The 26,191-nt window shown below is 39.5% G+C and overlaps 1 protein-coding gene across 1 annotated transcript in view; it reads right to left on the bottom strand.

The window, feature by feature from the left end:
* RNF32 (ring finger protein 32) overlaps positions 1–25,896 on the bottom strand; it is a 94,518-nt gene extending 68,622 nt beyond the window's left edge. The window contains exons 1-4 of the mRNA XM_053712954.1: positions 25,825–25,896; positions 24,791–24,865; positions 14,121–14,391; positions 12,583–12,725 (exon numbers count right to left, since the gene is read on the bottom strand). Coding sequence (XP_053568929.1) covers positions 12,583–12,725; positions 14,121–14,391; positions 24,791–24,850 — 474 coding nt within the window. The 5' untranslated portion in view covers positions 24,851–24,865; positions 25,825–25,896. The remainder of the gene's footprint in view (positions 1–12,582; positions 12,726–14,120; positions 14,392–24,790; positions 24,866–25,824) is intronic.
* Between the last annotated feature and the right edge of the window lie 295 nt (positions 25,897–26,191).

Raw genomic sequence — 26,191 nt, 5'->3', positions numbered from 1 at the left:
ACCTACATTATATGTACTACCCCTAATCTAATCCCCCTACACCGCCGCAACCTATATGAAATGTCTAACCCCCTAATGTGAGCCCCCTACACCGCCGCCACCTACATTAAAATTAACCCCTAATGTAATCCCCCTACACCGCCGCCATCTATATTAAAATTATTACCCCCTAATGTGAGCCCCCTACCCCGCCGCCACCTATTTTAACTACATTACCCCCTAATCTAATCCCCCTACCCTGCCGCCACCTATATTAAAATGATTACCCCCTAATCTAATCCCCCTACCCCGCCGCCACCTATTTTAAAATGATTAACCCCTAATCTAATCCCCTTACACCGCCGCCACTTATAATAAATGTATTACCCCCTAAAATACTAAAATGTCCCTACCCTAAACTAAATTACAAATAGCCCTGAAAAGGGCCTTTTGCGTGGCATTGCCCCAAAGTAACCAGCTCTATTACCAGCCCTTAAAAGGGCCTTTTGCGAGGCATTGCCCCAAAGTAACCAGCTCTATTACCAGACCTTAAAAGGGCCTTTTGCGGGGCATTGTCACAAAGTTATCAGCTCTTTTACCTGTAATCTGACCCCCCCCCCTACACCGCCGTTGCCTATATTAAATATATTAACCCCTAATCTAATCCCCCTACCCTGCCGCCACCTATTTTAAAATGATTACCCCCTAATCTAATCCCCCTACCCCACCGCCACCTATTTTAAAATGATTAACCCCTAATCTAATCCCCCTACACCGCCGCCACCTATAATAAATGTATTACCCCCTAAAATACTAAAATGTCCCTACCCTAAACTAAATTACAAATTGCCCTGAAAAGGGCCTTTTGCGTGGCATTGCCCCAAAGTAACCAGCTCTATTACCAGCCCTTAAAAGGGCCTTTTGTGGGGCATTGCCCCAAAGTAACCAGCTCTATTACCAGCCCTTAAAAGGGCCTTTTGCGGGGCATTATCACAAAGTAATCAGCTCTTTAACCTGTAATCTGACCCCCCCTACACCGCCGCCACCTATATTAAATATATTAACCCCTAATCTAATCCCCCTACACCGCCGCCACCTATATTAAATATATTAACCCCTAATCTTGTAATCTGACCCCCCTACACCTATATTAACCCTAATTATATTAGGGTTAATATAGTTAATATAGTTATTATATTATATATATTAACTATATTAACCCTATCTAACCCTAACACCCCAACTTAATTATTATTGCAATAAATCTAAATAATATTAATCTTATTAACTAAAATATTCCTATTTAAAACTAAATACTTACCTATAAAATAAACCTTAAGATAGCTACAATATAATTAATAATTACATTGTATCTATTTTAGGGTTTATATTTATTTTACAGGTAACTTGGTATTTATTTTAACTAGGTACAATAGCTATTAAATAGTTAATAACTATTTAATAGCTGTCTAGTTAAAATAATTACCAATTTACCTTGTAAAGTTACAAATACACCTACACTATCAATAAATTAAGTAAATAAACTACAATTATCTAAACTAAAATATAATTAAATACACTAAACTAAATTACAAAAAACCCCCACTAAATTACAAAAAATAAAACAAATTACAAGAATTTTAAGCTAATTACACCTAATCTAAGCCCCCTAATAAAATAACAAAGCCCCCCAAAATAAAAAAATGTCCCTACCCTAAACTAAATTACAAAAAGTAATCAGCTCTATTACCAGCCCTTAAAAGGGCCTTTTGTGGGGCATTGCCCCAAAGTAATCAGCTCTTTTACCTGTGAAAAAAAGACCCCCCCCCATTACAACCCACCACTACTCAACCCACTACAACCTACCATTAAAACCCCCCCTATCCCCCCTTAAAAAAACCTAAGTCTAACCCCCAAGTGCTCCTTACCTGTCCTGAAGACCGGCAGAGAAGGTCCTGTTCCAGGCAGAGAAGTCTTCTTCCAGGCGGCGACCTCTCCTTTTCCTGGAACCAGCCGGCGCGGAGCGGAGGAGTTGAAGACCGATGACCGCGGAGCAGAAGACCGTCCTCCCTGGAACTGAAGACCGGCGATGCAGGAACTGAAGATCGGTGACGCTGGAACTGAAGACCGGAGCCATGGAGCGTGGAGGATCCTCTTCCTACGATCACCGCCGTACACTGAATCGGAATTCAAGGTACGAGATTAAAAATAGCGTCCCTTGAATTCCTATTAGCCAATAGAATAAGAGCTACTGTAATTCTATTGGCTATTCGAATCAGCCAATGGAATTACAGGAGTTCTTATTCTATTGGCTATTCAAATCAGCCAATAGAATTAAAGTAGCTTTCATCCGATTGGCTGATTTGAATTTGAAGGCTCAAATCAGCCAATAGGAATTCAAGGGACGCCATTTTTAATTGCGTACCTTGAATTCTGATTCAGTGTACGGCAGCGATCGTATGAAGAGGATCCTCCATGCTCCATGGCTCCGGTCTTCAGTTCCTGCATCGCCGGTCTTCAGTTCCAGGGAGGACGGTCTTCAGCTCCGCGGTCATCGGTCTTCAACTCCTCCGCTCCGCGCCGGCTGGTTCCTGGAAGAAGAAGAGGTCGCCGCCTGGAAGAAGACTTCTCCGCCTGGAACAGGACCTTCTCCGCTGGTCTTCAGGACAGGTAAGGAGCACTTGGGGGTTAGACTTAGTTTTTTTTTAAGGGGGGATAGGGTGGATTTTAGAGTAGGGGTGTGTGGGTGGTGGGTTGTAATGGGGGGTTGTTCTTTTTTTCACATGTAAAAGAGCTGATTACTTTGGGGCAATACCCCACAAAAGGCCATTTTAAGGGCTGGTAATAGAGCTAATTACTTTTTGTAATTTAGTTTAGGGTAGGGACATTTTTTTATTTTGGGGGGCTTTGTTATTTTATTAGGGGGCTTAGATTAGGTGTAATTAGCTTAAAATTCTTGTAATCTTTTTTATTTTTTGTAATTTAGTTTAGTGTATTTAATTATATCTTAGTTTAGATAATTGTAGTTTATTTAATTTATTTATTGATAGTGTAGGTGTATTTGTAACTTAGGTTAGGATTTATTTTACAGGTAAATTGGTCATTATTTTAACTAGGTAGCTATTAAATAGTTATTAACTATTTAATAGCTATTGTACGTAGTTAAAATAAATACCAAGTTACCTGTAAAATAAATATAAACCCTAAAATAGCTACAATGTAATTATTAATTATATTGTAGCTATCTTAAGGTTTATTTTATAGGTAAGTATTTAGTTTTAAATAGGAATATTTTAGTTAATAAGATTAATATTATTTAGATTTATTGCAACAATAATTAAGTTAGGGGTGTTAGGGTTAGATAGGGTTAATATAGTTAATATATATATATAATATAATAACTATATTAACTATATAAACCCTAATATAATTAGGGTTAATATAGTTAATAAAGATGGCGGCGGTGTAGGGGGGTCAGATTACAAGATTAGGGGTTAATATATTTAATATAGGTGGCGGCGGTGTAGGGGGGTCATATTACAGGTAATAGAGCTGGTTACTTTGGGGCAATGCCCCGCAAAAGGCCCTTTTAAGGGCTGGTAATAGAGCTGGTTACTTTGGGGCAATGCCACGCAAAAGGCCCTTTTCAGGGCTATTTGTAATTTAGTTTAGGGTAGGGACATTTTAGTATTTTAGGGGGTAATACATTAATTATAGGTGGCGGCGGTGTATGGGGATTAGATTAGGGGTTAATCATTTTAAAATAGGTGGCGGCGGGGTAGGGGGATTAGATTAGGGGGTAAATGTTTTAATATAGGTGGCGGCAGGGTAGGGGGCTCACATTAGGGGGTAATAATTTTAATATAGATTGCGGCGGTGTAGGGGGATTACATTAGGGGGTAATAATTTTAATGTAGGTGGCGGCAGTGTAGGGGGATCCCATTAGGGGGTTAGACATTTAATGTAGGTGGCGGGGTTAAACACTTTATTAGGGATTGCGGTTGACAGGTAGATAGACATTGCGCATGCGTTAGGTGTTAGGTTTTATTTTGCAGGCAGTTTAGGGAGTTACGGGGCTCCAATACTCAGCGTAAGGCTTACTACGCCTGCAATTTGTGGCGAGGTGAAAATGGAGTAAGATTTCTCCATTTTCGCCACGTAAGTCCTTACGCTGTATATTGGATACCAAACTGCGCGGGTTTGGTATACCTGTCTATGGGCCAAAAAACTACGGCCGAAGGCAGAAATATACGAGCGTAACTTCTATGTTACGCCATATATAGAATACCAAACCAGCACAATATTTGGCATCGCCGGCTTTTGCAGGCGACGCTGCATATCAGATCGGGCCCCTGGTATGACCATCCTTTCCTTTTAAAACAGCATTAATTCTTCTATGTAAACCTGCACAAGCTCCGGGATTTTGTAGGCATATAGTCAGGTGCAGGATTAAACAATTATACCAAACAGGTACTATTGATCAGCTCAGAATCATCAGAACCCAGTGGTACCCTAGTACATCCATCTTCTGTCCCGAGAAGTCTGGTCAGAAGTGGTCTTCATGGAAGACTTGCGGTAACAAAGCCATACCTCCAACGTGGAAAAAAGGCCAATCAACTCAACTATGCATGAAAACACAAGAACTGGGGTGCAGAAAATGGCAGCAGAAACTCTGGAGTGAGGAGTCAAAATTTAAAATATTTGGCTGTAGCAAAAGGTAGTTAGTTCGTCAAAGGGCTGGAGAGTGGTACAAGAATAAGTGTCTGCAGGCAACAGTGAAGCATGGTGGAGGTTTCTTGCAAGTTCAGGGCTGCATTTCTGCAAATGGAGTTGGGGATTTGGTCAGAATGGTCTCTTTAATGCTGTGAAGTACAGGCATATACTTATCCATCATACAATACCATCGGGGAGGCATCGGATTGGCTCCAGATTTATTCTGCAGCATGCTAAGGACCACAAAAATACAGCCAAAGTCATTAAGAATTATCATCAGTGTAAAGAAGAACAAGAATTCATAGAAGTGATGTTATGGCCGCCATAAAGCCCTGATCTCAACATCAATGAGCTTGTATGGGATTACATGAAGAGACAGAAGCAACCGAGGCTGCCTAAATCCACAGATCAACTGTGGTTAGATGTTTGGAACAACCTACCTGTTGAGTTCCTTAAAAAACTGTGTGTAGGTGTACCTAGGAATTCATGTTGTTTTCAAGGCAAAGTAAGGGTAGTCACACCAAATATTTTTCTTCCGTTTACTCACTTTGGCATTAGTTAACTGATAAAAATAAAGTGTTAGCATTACTATTTTTGAAAGCATTCTTGCTTTAGAACATTTTTTTCGCACCTGCCTAAAATGTTTGCACAGTACTATCTGCACCCAAAGTATCTGGCTCCTAGATTTTTGGGCTGGCTCCTAGATTTTTAGCATATTTGTCAAGCACTTTTACTAGAGAGGTAATATACATATTTACAGAAGGCGAAGATCTAGCTCATGTCTCCCTACAGGCGATGGGGGAAACAAGATGTTCCTAGTTCTTGGTTGAGCTCTTTTCCTTCTGTAAACCTGACCTGAATAACCAATCCAGGTGTGTCCCTCTCTACCATCAGAGCTGCAGGAGTTTTCCTTATCATCCAATGACCATTAGTCAGAAGAACAACAAATGGTAGTACAATGTTAGTCAGTGTATTGAAAAAATATATAAATGTTTTTGCAAAGAAAACCCAAAAAACTAGAATGGTTTAATAACAGTGAATATAACTGCAATCTTTCCGGACACTGAGGAAGTCACTGTCACATTTGTCTTGCATATGTATTTATGCTGTATTAGTTTCAATCTAAATGTAGACCGCTTGTACTTAACATTCTTTAGGTCATTCAACATCTAAATGCTCCTATTTTATTTGCCTGATTTCAATATTTTTTAGCGCAATGTCCCTTTAACTGTACTTTTTTTTTTACACAATAAAAACTGAACTTTTGTTGGAATAGAAAAAAAATCAGCTATAACAGTTAACCTAAATGTACTCCTTTAAATTCTGTAATAATTTATATTTTTATTATTACTATATACAGGGAGTGCAGAATTATTAGGCAAATGAGTTTTTTGACCACATCATCCTCTTTATGCATGTTGTCTTACTCCAAGCTGTATAGGCTCGAAAGCCTACTACCAATTAAGCATATTAGGTGATGTGCATCTCTGTAATGAGAAGGGGTGTGGTCTAATGACATCAACACCCTATATCAGGTGTGCATAATTATTAGGCAACTTCCTTTCCTTTGGCAAAATGGGTCAAAAGAAGGACTTGACAGGCTCAGAAAAGTCAAAAATAGTGAGATATCTTGCAGAGGGATGCAGCACTCTTAAAATTGCAAAGCTTCTGAAGCGTGATCATCGAACAATCAAGCGTTTCATTCAAAATAGTCAACAGGGTCGCAAGAAGCGTGTGGAAAAACCAAGGCGCAAAATAACTGCCCATGAACTGAGAAAAGTCAAGCGTGCAGCTGCCAAGATGCCACCAGTTTGGCCATATTTCAGAGCTGCAACATCACTGGAGTGCCCAAAAGCACAAGGTGTGCAATACTCAGAGACATGGCCAAGGTAAGAAAGGCTGAAAGACGACCACCACTGAACAAGAAACACAAGCTGAAACGTCAAGACTGGGCCAAGAAATATCTCAAGACTGATTTTTCTAAGGTTTTATGGACTGATGAAATGAGAGTGAGTCTTGATGGGCCAGATGGATGCGCCCGTGGCTGGATTGGTAAAGGGCAGAGAGCTCCAGTCCTACTCAGACGCCAGCAAGGTGGAGATGGAGTACTGGTTTGGGCTGGTATCATCAAAGATGAGCTTGTGGGGCCTTTTCGGGTTGAGGATGGAGTCAAGCTCAACTCCCAGTCCTACTGCCAGTTTCTGGAAGACACCTTCTTCAAGCAGTGGTACAGGAAGAAGTCTGCATCCTTCAAGAAAAACATGATTTTCATGCAAGACAATGCTCCATCACACGCGTCCAAGTACTCCACAGCGTGGCTGGCAAGAAAGGGTATAAAAGAAGAAAATCTAATGACATGGCCTCCTTGTTCACCTGATCTGAACCCCATTGAGAACCTGTGGTCCATCATCAAATGAGATTTACAAGGAGGGAAAACAGTACACCTCTCTGAACAGTGTCTGGGAGGCTGTGGTTGCTGCTGCACGCAATGTTGATGGTGAACAGATCAAAACACTGACAGAATCCATGGATGGCAGGCTTTTGAGTGTCCTTGCAAAGAAAGGTGGCTATATTGGTCACTGATTTGTTTTTGTTTTTGAATGTCAGAAATGTATATTTGTGAATGTTGAGATGTTATATTGGTTTCACTGGTAAAAATAAATAATTGAAATGGGTATATATTTGTTTTTTGTTAAGTTGCCTAATAATTATGCACAGTAATAGTCACCTGCACACACAGATATCCCCCTAAAATAGCTAAAACTAAAAACAAACTAAAAACTACTTCCAAAAATATTCAGCTTTGATATTAATGAGTTTTTTGGGTTCATTGAGAACATGGTTGTTGTTCAATAATAAAATTAATCCTCAAAAATACAAATTGCCTAATAATTCTGCACTCCCTGTACATATTATTATTTTTATTATTAGGTTTCATGTTCCTCTTGTAAATCTTAAAACATTATAACAGAACAGAATGATGAACACTGCACTACTCTATATACTATTCCAGTCTATAGTAAAGCAAGATGGAAAATAAAATCTGTGGGAAACAATGGATATTAAATTAATATCCATATTTAGTTAAATGAAATTAGGATCAAACGTGTATATCACAATAGAAAACATCTATGTTAAGGTTAGGATATCTTATATAGAAAGAAATCAAACTACATAAATACAAACAATTTAACTAGCAGCCAAGTTAACTAAAAAAAAAGTATGTATACTGTATATATATATATATATATATATATATATATATATATATATATATATATATATATAGGGTAGCTTGGTATGGTGGAGGGCACTCACAGGACTTTATAGGAAAGGTAAAAAGTTCAATCTTTATTTATAACATCAGCTTTACATCAGAGTATGTCGACGTTTTGACCCTTTCAAAGGCCTTCTCCAAGACAAATCATAATCATTACAAGTGCAAGCTGCACCTCGCGTTGCCGCGGGCTCCCAATAGCAGATTCGGAGATAAACTGTCAAGAAAAAAGCACTCTCTGGTTTTGAAAACAAATAGTATATTTATTAGCGTGACGTTTCGAGGTACTCACCCATTCCTCAGACCGAGGAAGGGGTGAGTACTTTGAAGCGTCACGCTAGTAAATATACTATTTTTTTCAAAACCAGAGAGTGCTTTTTTCTTGACAGTTTATTATCATTATTTGCCTTGGTGCCTTCCTGACCAGTTTGGTAAGGGTGCTTTTTGACTTGAAGATTTCTATATTATATATATATATATATATATATATATATATATATATATATATATATATATATATATATATATATATATATATATATATATATACAGGGAGTGCAGAATTATTAGGCAAGTTGTATTTTTGAGGATTAATTTTATTATTGAACAACAACCATGTTCTCAATGAACCCAAAAAACTCATTAATATCAAAGCTGAATAGTTTTGGAAGTAGTTTTTAGTTTGTTTTTATTTATAGCTATTTTAGGGGGATATCTGTGTGTGCAGGTGACTATTACTGTGCATAATTATTAGGCAACTTAACAAAAAAACAAATATATACCCATTTCAATTATTTATTTTTACCAGTGAAACCAATATAACATCTCAACATTCACAAATATACATTTCTGACATTCAAAAACAAAACAAAAACAAATAAGTGACCAATATAGCCACCTTTCTCTGCAAGGACACTCAAAAGCCTGCCATCCATGGATTCTGTCAGTGTTTTGATCTGTTCACCATCAACATTGCGTGCAGCAGCAACCACAGCCTCCCATACACTGTTCAGAGAGGTGTACTGTTTTCCCTCCTTGTAAATCTCAAATTTGATGATGGACCACAGGTTCTCAATGGGGTTCAGATCAGGTGAACAAGGAGGCCATGTCATTAGATTTTCTTCTTTTATACCATTTCTTGCCAGCCACGCTATGGAGTACTTGGACGCGTGTGATGGAGCATTGTCCTGCATGAAAATCATGTTTTCTTGAAGGATGCAGACTTCTTCCCGTACCACTGCTTGAAGAAGATGTCTTCCAGAAACTGGCAGTAGGACTGGGAGTTGAGCTTGACTCCATCCTCAACCCGAAAAGGCCCCACAAGCTCATCTTTGATGATACCAGCCCAAACCAGTGCTCCACCTCCACCTTGCTGGCGTCTGAGTCGGACTGGAGCTCTCTGCCCTTTACCAATCCAGCCACGGGCCTATCCATCTGGCCCATCAAGACTCACTCTCATTTCATCAGTCCATAAAACCTTAGAAAAATCAGTCTTGAGATATTTCTTGGCCCAGTCTTGACGTTTCAGCTTGTGTGTCTTGTTCAGTGGTGGTCGTCTTTCAGCCTTTCTTACCTTGGCCATGTCTCTGAGTATTGCACACCTTGTGCTTTTGGGCACTCCAGTGATGTTGCAGCTCTGAAATATGGCCAAACTGGTGGCAAGTGGCATCTTGGCAGCTGCACGCTTGACTTTTCTCAGTTCATGGGCAGTTATTTTGCGCCTTGGTTTTTCCACACGCTTCTTGCGACCCTGTTGACTATTTTTAATGAAACGCTTGATTGTTCGATGATCACGCTTCAGAAGCTTTGCAATTTTAAGAGTGCTGCATCCCTCTGCAAGATATCTCACTATTTTTGACTTTTCTGAGCCTGTCAAGTCCTTATTTTGACCCATTTTGCCAAAGGAAAGGAAGTTGCCTAATAATTATGCACACCTGATATAGGGTGTTGATGTCATTAGACCACACCCCTTCTCATTACAGAGATGCACATCACCTAATATGCTTAATTGGTAGTAGGCTTTCGAGCCTATACAGCTTGGAGTAAGACAACATGCATAAAGAGGATGATGTGGTCAAAATACTCATTTGCCTAATAATTCTGCACTCCCTGTATATACCACTGTCTATGAGTAAGGCTCCATAGGAGCTGAAAAGCGTCAGACCGAGCCCAATACAGTCGCTCCTATCAGCCCCACCATCATAGCCATATCTACCCTTTAAACTATAGCTGTTATTATGTTTTTACCTGGATCCTGAATAAAGTGGACATTATCGTTTTGAGCCATTGGTACGGACTCCACTTTCCTTTTGTGTGTGTGTGTGTGTATATATATATATATATATATATATATATATATATATATGTGTATATATATATATACATATATATATATATATATATATATATATATATACATATATATATACTCACTCTGCTCATAAATATAAAGGGAACACTTAAACAACACAATGTAACTCTAAGTCAACCCCACTTCTGTGAAATCAAACTGTCCACTTAGGAAGCAACACTGAGTGACAATCAATTTCACATGCTGTTATGCAAATGGGATAGACAGCAGGTGGAAATTATAGGCAATTCGCAAGACACCCCCAATAAAGGAGTGGTTCTGCAGGTGGTGACCACAGACCACTTCTCAGTTCCTATGCTTTCTGGCTGATGTTTTGGTCACTTTTGAATGAAGGCGGTGCTTTCACTCTAGTGGTAGCATGAGACGGAGTCTACAACCCACACAAGTGGCTCAGGTAGTGCAGCTCATCCAGGATGGCACATCAATGCGAGTTGTGGCAAGAAGGATTGCTGTGTCTGTCAGCGTAGTGTCCAGAGCATGGGGGCGCTACCAGGAGACAGGCCAGTACATCAGGAGACGTGGAGGAGGCCGTAGGAGGGCAACAACCCAGCAGCAGGACCGCTACCTCTGCCTTTGTGCAAGGAGGAACAGGAGGAGCACTGCCAGAGCCCTGCAAAATGACCTCCAGCAGGCCACAAATGTGCATGTGTCTGCTCAAACGGTCAGAAACAGACTCCATGAGGGTGGTATGAGGGCCAACGTCCACAGGTGGGGGTTGTGCTTACAGCCCAACATCGTGCAGGACGTTTGGCATTTGCCAAAGAACACCAAGATTGGCAAATTCGCCCTGTGCTCTTCACAGATGAAAGCAGGTTCACACTGAGCACATGTGACAGACGTGACAGAGTCTGGAGATGCCGTGGAGAACGTTCTGCTGCCTGCAACATCCTCCAGCATGACTGGTTTGGCAGTGGGTCAGTAATGGTGTGGGGCGGCATTTCTTTGGGGGGCCGCGCAGCCCTCCATGTGCTCGCCAGAGGTAGCCTGACTGCCATTAGGTACCGAGATGAGATTCTCAGACCCCTTCTGAGACCATATGCTGGTGCGGTTGGCCCTGGGTTCTCCTAATGCAAGACAATATATGGGACATCATGTCTCGCTCCATCCACCAACGTCACGTTGCACCACAGACTGTCCAGGAGTTGGCAGATGCTTTAGTCCAGATCTGGGAGGAGATCCCTCAGGAGACCATCCGCCACATCAGGAGCATGCGTTGTAGGGAGGTCATACAGGCACGTGGAGGCCACACACACTACTGAGCCTCATTTTGACTTGTTTCAAGGACATTACATCAAAGTTGGATCAGCCTGCAGTGTGTTTTTCCACTTTAAATTTGAGTGTGACTCCAAATCCAGAACTCCATGGGTTGAAACATTTGATTTCCATTTTTTAATTTTTCTGTGATTTTGTTGTCAGCATATTCAACTATGTAAAGAACAAAGTATTTCATTAGAATATTTAATTCATATATATATAAAATTTATGAAGCAAATAATGATATATTGGATAAGTGACAGAAAAACACAGTGGCTAACTGTATGCAGGATAAGATCAATTTGCTAATGTTTCCAAGCTCTTATTTTTTTAGCAGTCCAGGGATACACCACTTGAAAAGCCTTGGGTATTCAGCTCATGTAGCCAATTAGGGCAATATGTAAATGAGCTCCTGCACTAAACAAAGCAACCACTGTGCAGTATGGTGCAGGGACAAGGAACATACATCATCTCTAAATGCACAATATGTATTTCTGAGGGTGGAAAAAAAAAGAACAATTTGAAACTGTAAATTAGAGGGAAAATAGGCAAAATAATAAGGCAATTTTCATGATTCAGATGGAGCAGGTAATTTTTAACAACTTTCCCATTTTCCTCTGTTATCTCATTTGCTTGTTTGTGTCTTTTGTTGAAAATCAAACATAGGCGGGCTCAGTTGCAGCAATGCACTAGTGGGAGATAGCTGCTGATTAGTGGCTGCACATATATGCCTCTTGTCATTGCCTCAGCAGATGTGTTCAGATAGCTCCCAGTAGTGCATTGCTGCTTCATTAACAAAGCATACCAAGAGAATGAAGCAAATCAAATAAGAGAAGTAAATTGGAAAATTGTTTAAAATTATATTATCTATCCGAGTCATGAAAGACGAATTTTGGGTTTATGCTCCTTCAGGTATAAAGATTTAATTGCCCATTTGACCATAAAGGGTGCATATTATACCCCATGTGTTGATAATAAGTAAACGTACCTGTGGGTGCAGTGCAAACTCTTCTCTGCATATGGCGCATGGTTGGGAGGAGTCTCCTTGGACAACAGATCTTTGTTTTACTTTGTTCCACTCCTCACTTGTTAGTGGCATAGGAGGCGCTTCAACAATGCCCAGTTTTTGGGCTGTAAAAAAGTAGCAAATGTCAAGAGACAGTAAATTAGCAGCATAATTACCCATCGTGAAAATAACAGGAGACAAACATGTCTTATTTTCCATACTCATACAAACAACAAAAAACACAGTCTGAGAGGACAAAGAAGAATAATCAATGCTGATACGGAGGGTGTAAAACCATGGTTGGATGCTGGCAAAAATATTCCAGGGGAGAACAAGATAATGTCGTTGGCAACGGCAGCAAGAGAAAACTGCCTAATGTACAGATGAGCTGAAGGAACTGAAGTAAGTGTTTATGCTTGGATATATATATTTGAAAATGGTGGCCTCTGTGCACTCTCGCCCCCATTTGCACACCCATGGGCATAACATAGGTGCATAGTCCTACATTTTACTGTTGTATAATGTCAATATGGATATAAATTTTAGGTCAGGTAGTATAGACAGATATTAAAGAGACATTATACACTAATTTTCATATAACGGCACGTAATAAACACTACTATAAAGAAGAATAGGCCCAGATACTGATCTAAAAATCCAGAGGTTTTGGAAATACATTAGACCCTAAAATCAGAACAACATTATGAATCTATTTTGAGGTATTTTTCTTTAGGTACAATATTCTGGCTGAACATCATGGGGAATGTATTTCCCAAACCTCTGTAGGGCCACAATTGATGACCACAGACCTAGACAGTGAGGAGTTACACATGCTACAGGAGTATGCAGGGAGTACCATAACTAGTGTTGTAGGGGAATGATAAAAAGCATATAGTTTGCAGTTTTCTTTATAACCATTTGTACAGAACTATTGTACCTAAAGAAAAATACCTTAAAATAGGTTCATAATGTTGTTCTGAGTTTAACAATACCTCAAATGTTTAGGTTTCCAAGTAATTTATAGCAAATATAGGTCAAATACTACAAGGATTAAATTATTGTTATTTACCTAGAGGCATTTTGACACTTTCAATGTAACCTCTTTATCACCAAGGGCAGGAAATAAATACACTTGAAGGGGCATGAAACCCGATTTTTATTTCATGATTCAGATAGAGCAAGTGATTTTAAACAATTTTTCAAGTGACTTCTATTATCTAATTGGTTTTGTTCCCTTTATATTCCTTGTTGAAAAGGATTCCTATGTAAACCCCGGAGCTGCTGATTGGTTGCTGCACATCTATGCCTCTTGTAATTGGCTGACCAATGTGTTCAGATAGTTCCCAGTAGTGCATTGCTGCTTCTTCAACAAAGAATACCAAGAGAATGAAGCAAATTATATAAAATAAGTAAATTTGAAAGTTGTTTAACATTGTATCCTCTATTTAATTCATGAAAAAGAAAATTGGGGTTCCATGTCCTTTTAATAAAAAATTAAATTATAAAATGTTGCTACTTACCTAATGTTAATGGATGAGGATTAGGATCAAGAACATATTCTTCGTCTGTTATAGACACTTTTGTTTTACGTGCTTTGCTCCTTCTTATTCCTGTATCAACAACAGGTTTTACTGTTTTTCTGCTCACTGGTTGGGAAACAACATCTTGTCTGATTTGTATTCCTTTATAAGGATCAGCTAAAGACAGATGCTGAAGCTGAAGCTTATGCAAAATATGATCTTGCAAAGCCACTGCAGTTAATATTAGGGGCCCTTCTTTGCCAGTTCGGCCCTAAAGAAGAAAAGAGAATAATCAAATATTTACACCACACAGAGACACATGATTAACTAGGTAAGTTAAAGGGATAGGAAACCCAATTTCTTTTACAAGATATGACGAGTCCACGGATTTCATCCTTACTTTAGGGATATCGCCTCCTGGTCAGCAGGAGGAGGCAAAGAGCACCACAGCAGAGCTGTATATATAGCTCCTCCCTTCCCTCCCACTCCAGTCATTCTCTTTGCCTGTGTTAGTGATAGGAAGAGGTAAAGTGAGGTGTTAGTTTAGATTCTTCAATCAAGAGTTTATTATTTTTAAATGGTGCCAGTGTGTACTATTTTACTTAGGGTAAAGCTATGGGCTCTCTACAGATTCAAATCAAGTTTTTTTCTGTGACTCCCAGACTGTGTGCTGCCCTGCTGAATATGGTCTTAGGAGATTTTATCTAAGACCCAGTTTGCTCCCACAGATTCCTGGAGAAGAAGAAGGATCTCTCGCAGTGTGGGACAAGTCATGCTGTTTCTCAGCATTGAGGTATGTACAGTCTATTTCTTTCTGTGACACCTAGTACCTCAGAAAGGACTGTCGTTTCCCTCTGTAAGCTGGTAGGTGAAGCAGCAGAGCTGTGGCGAGGGGATTGATTTTAAAGTGTGCAGTTAATATTCCAAATTAGTTAACTTGCTGGGATACGTATAAACACTCCTTTTTTTTTCTCCAAAGCCACAGTTATAAAGAGTTTTCTGTACAGTGTGCTGAGCAAAAGATTTTTATTTTTTAAAGGCACAGTTTTTTTTTTATTTTGCAATGGTTTTGTATGTAAAAAGTGTACTATGGATGATCTTAATGCCAGTACATATGTTTTAAATGCCAATGTGGAACCCCCGGCTACTTTTTGCCCCTCATGCACTGAGAGGGTATTGCAATGTAGAAAGCAGATTTTCTTTAACAAGGATATATCTAAGGAGGTTTCTCAGACTGATGAGACTCAGGGTATGCCGCTACTTTCTCCCCAAGTGTCACAGCCCTTAACGCCCACTCAAGCGACACCATGTTCTTCAACTGCGTCCACCTCATTCACTCTGCAGGATATGGCTGCAGTTATGTCATCCACTCTTACAGAAGTTGTATCTAAATTACCAGTTTTACAAGGCAAATGCAGTAGGACAGAGGCCCATGTGGTCCCTGAGACTTCCAATGCTTTAATTTATCTCCGATATACCTTCCCAGGGCTCTGAATTGGGGGGTAGGGAGGCCCTGTCTGAGGGGGAACTGTCTGACTCAGGAAGTGCTTTACTCCCGACAGATTCGGACGTCATGTCCTTCAGATTTAAGCTCGACCACCTACGCTTTTTGCTGCGAGAGGTTTGATGACTCTGGACGACTGTGACTCTATTGTGGTCCCATCAGAGAAATTAAGTAAGATGGACAGATACTTAGAGGTCCCTTCTTATTCTGATGTTTTTCCGGTTCCTAAGAGAATTTTGGAAATTGTTACTCGGGAATGGGAAAGACCTGGTATCCCGTTCTCTCCTTCCCCTATTTTTAGGAAGATGTACCCTATAGCTGACACCGTTCGGGACTCTTGGCAAACGATACCTAAGGTGGAGGGAGCTATCTCTACCTTGGCTAAGCGTACGACTATCCCTATTGAGGACAGTTGTGCTTTCAAAGACCCTATGGATAAAAAGTTGGAGGGTCTTCTAAAAAAGCTATATATTCATCAAGGTTTTCTATTACAACCGACGGCCTGCATTGTAACAGTCACAACTACGGCTGTCTTCTGGTTTGACGCCCTAGAAGAGTCTCTGAAGACTGAGACTTCTTTAGAGGAAATAATGGATAGAATTAAGGCACTTAAGCTGGCTAATTCTTTTATTACGGATGCCACATTTCAGATCGCCAAATTGGCGGCTAAGAATTCAGGTTTTTCCATTTTAGGGTGCAGAGCCTTATGGTTAAAATCTTGGTCTGTGGATGTGTCTTCTAAATCAAAGCTTTTGGCTATCCCTTTCAAAGGAAAGACCCTATTCGGGCCTGATTTGAAAGAAATCATTTCTGATATCACGGGAGGTTAGGGTCATCTCCTTCCTCAAGACAAAACATCCAAGCAAAGGGGACGACAGAGTAATTTTCGTTCCTTTCGTAATTTTAAAGGAGTCCCCACTTCCTCTGCCACTAAACAGGAAGGGAACTATTCTCAAGCCAAAGCTACCTGGAGACCCAACCAGGCTTGGAACAAGGGTAAACAACCCAAAAAGCCAGTTGCTGCTCCCAAGACAGCATGAAGGGGCGGCCCCCGATCCGGGACCGGATCTAGTAGGGGGCAGACTTTCTCTCTTTGTCCAGGCTTGGATAAGAGACGTTCAGGATCCCTGGACACTAGAAATCGTGTCTCAAGGGTATCAGTTAGAGTTAAAAAATTCCTTCCCAAGGGGAAGGTTCCTGCTTTCACGATTATCTGTAGACCAGATAGAAAGAGAGGCGTTCTTACGTTGTGTAAAAGACCTCTCCACTATGGGAGTAATTTGTCCCGTTCCAATACAAGAACAGGGGCAGGGGTTTTACTTAAATCTTTTTGTGGTTCCCAAAAAAGAGGGAACGTTCTGACCCATTTTAGATCTCAAGAGTCTAAACAAGTTTCTCAGAGTTCCATCCTTCAAGATGGAGACTATTCGGACAATTCTTCCATTGATCCAGGAGGGTCAATATATGACTACCGTGGACTTAAAGGATGCATATCTTCATATTCCTATCCACAGAGATCATCACCAGTTTCTGAGGTTTGCCTTCCTGGACAAACGTTTTCAGTTCGTGGCCCTTCCTTTCGGGTTGGCCACGGCACCCAGGATCTTCACAAAGGTTCTAGGGTCTCTGCTGGCGGTTCTCAGGCCACGGGGCATTGCAGAGGAGCCTTATCTGGACGATATTCTAATCCAGGCGTCGTTTTATTAGCTGACAAAAACTCATACCGACATTGTTCTATACTTTCTAAGGACTCACGGGTGGAAGGTGAATCTAGAAAAGAGTTCACCAATTCCACAGACAAGGGTTCCTTTCCTGGGAACTCTAATAGATTCTATATCCATGAAAATCTTTTTGACGGAAGTCAGAAAGTCAAAAATTCTGAATACATGCTGATCCCTTCAGTCCAATCCTCGGCCATCAGTGGCTCAGTGCATGGAGGCAATTGGATTGATGGTGGCGGCAATAGACATCATTCCGTTTGCTCGTTTTCATCTCAGACCTCTACAGTTGAGCATGCTCAGGCAGTGGAATGGAGATTATGCAAATTTGTCTCCTCAGATAGATCTGGATCAGGAGACAAGAGACTTTCTTCTTTGGTGGTTGTCGCCGGATCATCTGTCCCAAGGGACGTGCTTCCGCAGACCCTCATGGGTGATAGTGACAACGGACGCCAGTCTTCTAGGTTGGGAATTCCCTGAAGGCTCGGGGTGTGTGGACTTGGTCGGAGTCCCTACTTCAAATCAATATTCTGGAGTTGAGAGCAATATTCAATGCTCTTCAGGCTTGGCCTCAGTTGGCTTCGGCCAAATTCATCCGATTTCAGTCGGACAACATCACGACTGTGGCTTACATCAATCATCAGGGAGGAACAAGGAGTTCCTTAGCGATGACAGAAGTATCCAAGATAATTCGGAGGGCGGAGGCTCACTCTTGTTATCTGTCAGCAATCTACATCCCAGGAGTGAACAACTGGGAGGCGGATTTTTTGAGCAGACAGACGTTTCATCCGGGGGAATGGAAACTCCATCCGGAGGTCTTTGCCAACCTGATTCTCAGATGGGGCAGACCGGAGCTGGATCTTATGGCATCTCGTCAGAATTCCAAGCTCCCGAGATACGGATCCAGATCCAGGGATACTCAGGCAGAACTGATAGATGCCTTGGCAGTACCTTGGTTGTTCAACCTAGTTTATGTGTTTCCACCGTTTGCTCTCCTTCCCCGGGTGATTGCTCGGATCAAACAGGAGAGGGCCTCAGTGATCCTCATCGCTCCTGCGTGGTCTCGCAGGACTTGGTATGCCAATCTGGTGGACATGTCCTCTCTGCTACCGTGGAAGCTTCCATTGAGGCAGGACCTTCTCATTCAGGGACCCTTCCATCATCCGAATCTAATTTCTCTGCAGCTGACTGCTTGGAGATTGAACGCTTGATTTTATCTAAGCGAGGGTTCTCTGACTCAGTCATTGATACCTTGATTCAGGCACGTAAGCCTGTTACTAGAAAGATTTACCATAAGATATGGCGTAAATATCTTTATTGGTGCGAATCCAAGGGTTACTCATGGAGTAACATTAGGATTCCTAGGATATTGTCCTTTCTTCAAAAAGGATTGGAAAAGGGTTATCAGCAAGTTCCTTAAAGGGACAGATTTCTGCTTCATCTATTTTGCTACACAAACGTCTGGCAGATGTTCCGGATGTTCAATCTTTTTGTCAGGCTCTGACTAGGATCAGGCCTGTGTTTAGACCTATTGCTCCTCCTTGGAGTTTGAATTTAGCTCTTAAGGTTCTTCAAGGGGTTCCGTTTGAACCTATGCATTTCATAGATATTAAGTTGTTATCTTGGAAAGTTTTATTTTTGGTTGCTATTTCTTCTGCTCGCAGAGTTTCTGAGCTTTCGGCTCTACAATGTGTTTCTCCTTACCTTATTTTTCATTCTGATAAGGTAGTGTTACGTAAACCTGGTTTTCTTCCTAAGGTTGTTTCCAACAAAAATATTAATCAGGAAATTATTGTTCCTTCATTGTGTCCCAATCCTTCTTCTAAGAAGGAGCGTCTGTTACATAACTTGGACGTGGTCCGCACCCTGAAGCTTTACTTGCAGGCGACTAAAGAATTTCGTCAATCATCTTCATTATTTGTTGTTTTTTCCGGAAAACGTAGGGGACAGAAAGCTACGGCTACCTCCCTTTCTTTTTGGATGAAGAGTATCATCCGTTTTGCATATGAGACTGCTGGACAGCAGCCTCCTGAAAGAATTACGGCTCATTCTACTAGGGCCGTGGCTTCCTCATGGGCATTTAAAAATGATGCTTCTGTTGAACAGATTTGATTCAGATAGAGCGTGTAATTGTAAGCAACTTTCTAATTTACTCCTATTATCAATTTATCTTCGTTCTCTAGGTATCTTTATTTGAAAAAGCAGGAATGTAAGCTTAGGAGACGGCCCATTTTTTGTGCAGCACCCTGGGTAGCGCTTGCTTATTTGTGACTAAATTTACCCACCAATTAGCTAACGCTACCCAGGTGCTGAAACAAAAATGGATCGGCTCCTAAGCTTACATTCCTGCTTTTCAAATAAAGACCCCAAGAGAACATAGAAAAAAAATGATAATAGGAGTAAATTAGAAAGTTGCTTAACCCCTTAATGACCACAGCACTTTTCAATTTTCTGTCCGTTTGGGACCAAGGCTATTTTTACATTTTTGCGGTGTTTGTGTTTAGCTGTAATTTTCCTCTTACTCATTTACTGTACCCACACATATTATATACCGTTTTTCTCGCCATTAAATGGACTTTCAAAAGATACCATTATTTTCATCATATCTTATAATTTACTATAAATTTTTTTATAAAATATGAGGAAAAAATGGAAAAAAAACACACTTTTTATAACTTTGACCCCCAGAATCTGTTACACATCTACAACCACCAAAAAAAACATGCTAAATAGTTTCTAAATTTTGTCCTGAGTTTAGAAATACCCAATGTTTACATGTTCTTTGCTTTTTTTGCAAGTTATAGGGCCATAAATACAAGTAGCACTTTGCTATTTCTAGACCACTTTTTTTCAAAATTAGCGCTAGTTACATTAGAACACTGATATCTTTCAGGAATCCCTGAATATCCATTGACATGTATATATTTTTTTTTAGTAGACATCCCAAAGTATTGATCTAGGCCCATTTTGGTATATTTCATGCCACCATTTCACCGCCAAATGCGATCAAATAAAAAAATTGTTCACTTTTTCACAAACTTTAGGTTTCTCAATGAAATTATTTGCAAACAACTTATGCAATTATAGCATAAATGGTTGTAAATGCTTCTCTGGGATCCCCTTTGTTCAGAAATAGCAGACATATATGGCTTTGGCTTTTTTTTTTTGCTTTGCTTTTTTTGCAAGTTATAGGGAAATAAATATAAGAAGCACTTTGCTATTTCAAAACCACTTTTTTTCAAAATGAGCACTAGTTACATTGGAACACTGATATCTTTCAGGAATACCTGAATATCCCTTGACATGTATATATTTTTTTTAGAAGACATCCCAAAGTATTGATCTAGGCCCATTTTGGTATATTTCATGCCACCATTTCACCGCCAAATGCGATCAAATAAAAAAAAATTGTTCACTTTCTCACAAAAATTATTTACAAACAACTTATGCAATTATGGCATAAATGGTTGTAAATGCTTCTCTGGGATGCCCTTTGTTCAGAAATAGCAGACATATATGGCTTTGGCGTTGCTTTTTGGTAATTAGAAGGTTGCTAAATGCCACTGCGCACCACACGTGTATTATGCCCAGCAGTGAAGGGGTTAATTAGGGAGCTTCTAGGGTTAATTTTAGATTTAGTGTAGTGTAGTAGACAACCCCAAGTATTGATCTAGGCCCATTTTGGTATATTTCATGCCACCATTTCACCGCCAAATGCGATCAAATAAAAAAAAAACGCAAACTTTTTCACAATTTAAGGTTTCTCACTGAAATTATTTACAAACAGCTTGTGCAATTATGGCACAAATGGTTGCAAATGCTTTTCGGGGATCCCCTTTGTTCAGAAATAGCAGACATATATGACTTTGGCGTTGCTTTTTGGTAATTAGAAGGCCGCTAAATACTGCTGCGCATCACACGTGTATTATGGCTAGCAGTGAAGGGGTTAATTAAGTAGTTTGTAGGGAGCTTGCAGGGTTAATTTTAGCTTTAGTGTAGAGATCTGCCTCCCACCTGACACATCCCACTCCCTGATCCCTCCCAAACAGCTCCCTTCCCCACCCCACAATTGTCCCCGCCATCTTAAGTACTGGCAGAAAGTCTGCCAGTACTAAAATAAAAGGTTTTTTTTTTTTTTTAGCATATTTACATATGCTACGGTGTAGGATCCCCCCTTAGCCCCCAACCTCCCTGATGCCCCCAAAAACAGCTCTCTAACCCTCCCGCTCTGCCTTATTGGGGGCCATCTACCCAGTTTGCAAAAAAAATTGTTTTTTTGCCGTTTTTTTCTGTAGTGTAGCTCCCCCCCCCCCCCACAGACTAACCCCCACCACCTAACTGATGGGTTTTTTTAATATATATTTTCCCCCCATTTTTTCTTTATTTTTATACACTTTTTTCTGCAGTGTAGCGGTTCCCACCCGCCCCCCGTGCACGTGCTTGTGCGCGCCCCCTTGCCATCCCCGCCCACGATCCCGCCCCCCCTCCGGATCAGCAGGGCCATCGATGGCCGCCACCCGCCTCCCATACCGGCTCCCACCCACCAACGAAAATAGCCACTGATCTCCAGTGCAGAGAGGGCCACAGAGTGGCTCTCTCTGCACCGGATGGCTAAAAAATGTTATTGCAGGATGCCTCGATATCGAGGCATCCTGCAATAACCGGAAAGCAGCTGGAAGTGATCAGGATCGCATCCAGCTGCTTTCCAGACCGAGGACGTGCAGGGTACGTCCTTGGTCGTTAACTGACTTTCTTTTGAGGACGTACCCTGCACGTCCTTGGTCATTAAGGGGTTAAAATTGCATGCTCTGTTTGAATCATGAAAGAAAAAAATATGGTTTTATATCCCTTTAATTAAATCAGATCATCTACCTCTGAAACTGAAAAAACATTTTGGTAAAGAAACATAAAAATCAAACTATTTCTTTCATGATTCAGAGGTCACAATTTAAAAACAAAATAAAAAATGATATATATATATATATATATATATATATATATATATATATATATATATATATATATATATATATATATATATGATATATATATATATATACACACACACACACACATATAATTCACTTCTCTTGTTAAATTTACTTTGTTCTATTGGTATCTTTTGTAGAAGAACATATCTTGGCAGCAGTGGTGAGAGTCTGAAATTTTAGCAACAGGTTCTTGCGGGATTCCAAAATTTTACCAACAGCTTTTCTAAATTCTCCATAATACAAAACATTTACACTTTCTAAATTTTAGGAACAGGTTCTTAAAGGGACATGAAACCCAAATTTTTTCTTTCATGATTTAGGTAAAACGTACAATTTAAGACAACTTTCCAGTTTACTTCTATTATCAAATTTGCGTCATTTTCTTGTTATGCTTTGTTTAAGGAGCAGCAATGCATAACTGGTTTCTAAATGAACACATGGGTGAGCCAATGACTATCGGTATATATATATATATATATATATATATATATACAGCCACCAATCAGCAGCTAGAACCTAGGTACTTTGCTGCTCCTGAGGTTTCCTAGATAAGCCTTTCTGCAAAAGATAACAAGAGGAGGAAGCAAATTAAATAATAAAAATAAATTGGAAAGTTGTTTAAGATTGTATGTTCTACCAAAATCATGAAAGAAAATTTTTGGGTTTCACATCCCTTTAAGAACTGGTGAGAACCTGCTACTGGTAGGTATTGGAGCATACACGTGCCTGGTGCACTATAGCACTTTACTTTAAAATGTACAGTGTCAAAAACCTCCTTTAGCTTTTTTTTTTTTAACTCCAAGAATAGAACCTTGTGTTAATGATATGTGCTGATCTGAAGGCTTAGTCAAGCACTAAATAATGTGTACATTTTTCAAAGACCAACTGAGACGCAAAAACAAAACAAAACAAAAACAGGCAAAAAGAAAAGAGAAAATTATTCCAACTGTGCAATAAAATATGCGAGAGCTATATTATGTTCAAAATATATTTATTAAAAGTTTTAAAACAAAATAAATAATATATATAAGTAATATATATTTTAATATAATAAAGCAGCTTGTATTTTTACAGAGCTGACGATGGAGATTTGTTTTACATTACATTTCGAATTAAAGGGACAGTCTAGTAAAAATTCAACTTTCATAACTCCAATAGGGCATGTAATTTTAAACAACTTTCCAATTTACTTTTATCATCAAATTTTCTTTGCTCTCTTGGTATTCTTTGTGGAAAGCTAAACCTAGGTAGGATTATATGCTAATTTCTAAGTCGTTGAACTGACGATTATCTTGGTGCATTTTGACAGTTTTTGACAGTTAGACACTGCTAGTTCATGTGTGTCATATAGATAACATTGTGCTCACTCCCATTGAGTTATTTAAGAGTCAATACTGATTGGCTAAAATGCATATCTGTCAAAAGAACTGAAATAAGGGGGCAGTCTGCAGAGGCTTAGAAACCAGGTAATCAGAGAGGTAAAAAGTACATTAATATAACTGTGTTGGTTATGCAAAACTGGGGAATGGGTAATAAAGGGATTATCTATCTTTTAAAACAATACAAATTTGGGAGTAGACTGTGCATTTAAAGGGACAGTCTAGACCAGAATTGTTATTGTTTTAAAAGATAGATAATCCCTTGTTTACCCATTCCCTAGTTTTGCATAACCAACACAGTTATATTTATATATTTTTTACCTCTGTGATTATCTTGTATCTAAGCCTCTGCAGACTGCCCCTTTATTTCAGTTCTTTTGACAGACTTGCAGATTAGCCAATCAGTGATGGCTCCCAGGTAACTTCACGTGCACGAGCACAGTGTTATCTATATGAAAAACATGAACTAACACCCTCTAGTGGTGAAAAACCTGTTAAAATACATTCTTAAGAGGCGGCCTTCAAGGTCTAAGAAATTAGCATATGAACCTCCTAGGTTAAGCTTTCAACTAAGAATACCAAGAGAACAAAGAAAAATTGGTGATAAAAGTAAATTGGAAAATTGTTTAAAATGACATGCCCTATCTGAATCATGAAAGTTTTTTTTGGACTAAACTGTCCCTTTAATAGTGAAATTAGTTTGTCTTAACACAGAGAGTACTTATCTGTAACTGGCTCATACCTGTCCCCAGAATAAATCTAATGTAAATGTTTCTGGAGTTGTGAGTATTTGTACGTTTGCAGCATTTACAATACTAAAAATGAATACATATGTTGTTTGATATATAGAATATATATATTTTTTTTTTAATTGAATAGAATGAATAGAATTTATAAAATGTGTTTGCTGGCCCTGCAAGTGAAAACAAACATTACAATACCTTATCTGACTACAATACCTTATCTGACATGGTTAGACACTGCAGGTCTATAATAATCATCAAAGCAATTTAATAGTAATACAACATGAATGTAAGAAAATGAATTATGTTTGGAAAGAATTAGTGATAGATATTACCTTTGAGGTTTTAACTGACACAGATGTTCTGGTAGACTTTGAACTCAAATGATGAGCCATTCCTTGTCCAACCTCCTAAAAAAATAAACAAACACATACATTACACCCACCCACAATGAGGTCTGATTATAAAATAAATTCACAAAATTACCCTCTCTACAAGTATAGTCTCAGATAATCCCTAGTGTTCCACAAGATTTCCTCTAGTATCCTAACACATAGCTCAATGCTCACTTTCACCCAAAAAACATGATTCCTATCTGCCCGCTACAGATGAGCATATGCTGAAAATAAGCTTGTCTCTGCCATGCAGGAGTTAATAAAGTCACATGACTTTACCCTAAATGTAATTTTCACACTTTACCTTAAAGAGAAATTAAACCCAAACTTATTTTCATGATTCAGAAAGAGCCTGCAATTTTAGGAAACTTTCTTATTTACTCCTATTATCAAATATTTTGTTCTCTTGTTCCCTTTATTTAAAAAAAAAAAGCAGGAATGTAGTAAGCTTAGGAGCCGGCCCATTTTTATTTTTTTTGTTCAGCACCTGTGTAGCACTTACTACATTTACCCATCTGCAAGTGCTATGCAGGTTCTGAACCAAAAATGGGCCAGCTCCTAAGCTTACATTCCTGCTTTTTCAAATAAAGAGAACAAAGAAAATTTGATAATAGGAGTAAATTAGAAAGTTGCATGCTCTATCTGAATCATGGGGAAAAAAAGAATTTGGGCTTCATATCCCTTTAACTCTACCCAGCAAAAACATCTATTTGCCTGCCAGAAGGTAGCATGAAGCAGGTGCAATGTGTACCCTATAGACAGGGCAAGGGCTATTATATAAAGACGTAGTCGTTACTCATAATTTATTTATTGGTGATACAAATAATATAAAAAATAAAGTAAATACTATTTTAACATATTTGCAGCAGTGCCGCTCAGTCGCTGTAAGATCTCCATACTCAGCAAGATGAATTCTTTATAAACTCACAGGGGACTTCCTGCTGATGGGGGTCTCACATGTGTCACATACAAACCTGGTGTCTGCAGAAAACAAGGCTGTGGGACTGGGAGTCGCTTGGCAACCTAAACACAACGCGACACCGGAAGAGGCGTCACCAGCTGGTCAGGAGTGCAGACTGCTGTGTGTGTGGTGGCCGAAAGGCTGGCACTGCCCGCTAGTGTGTTACCTGCACTGCAGATAAACTAAATAAGGACTTTACTTTTTACTGGCAGTTGCGGATTAGCAATAACTCTGACGAGTCTCTGTAGAATTAATGTATTATATTTTTTGGAGGCGACACTTTTTTTCGGTGTTATCAGGTGCCCAACACGTACAGTTGGGTTTCTGTATCCAGTAAAATCTTCAGAACTCGTGGACATTTAAAGGTTCATTATACACAC

This window comes from Bombina bombina, chromosome 5 (genome assembly GCF_027579735.1).
Source record: "Bombina bombina isolate aBomBom1 chromosome 5, aBomBom1.pri, whole genome shotgun sequence".
In the NCBI taxonomy this organism is placed as follows: Eukaryota; Metazoa; Chordata; class Amphibia; order Anura; family Bombinatoridae; genus Bombina; species Bombina bombina.
This window is presented reverse-complemented; position numbering and strand designations above follow the sequence as displayed.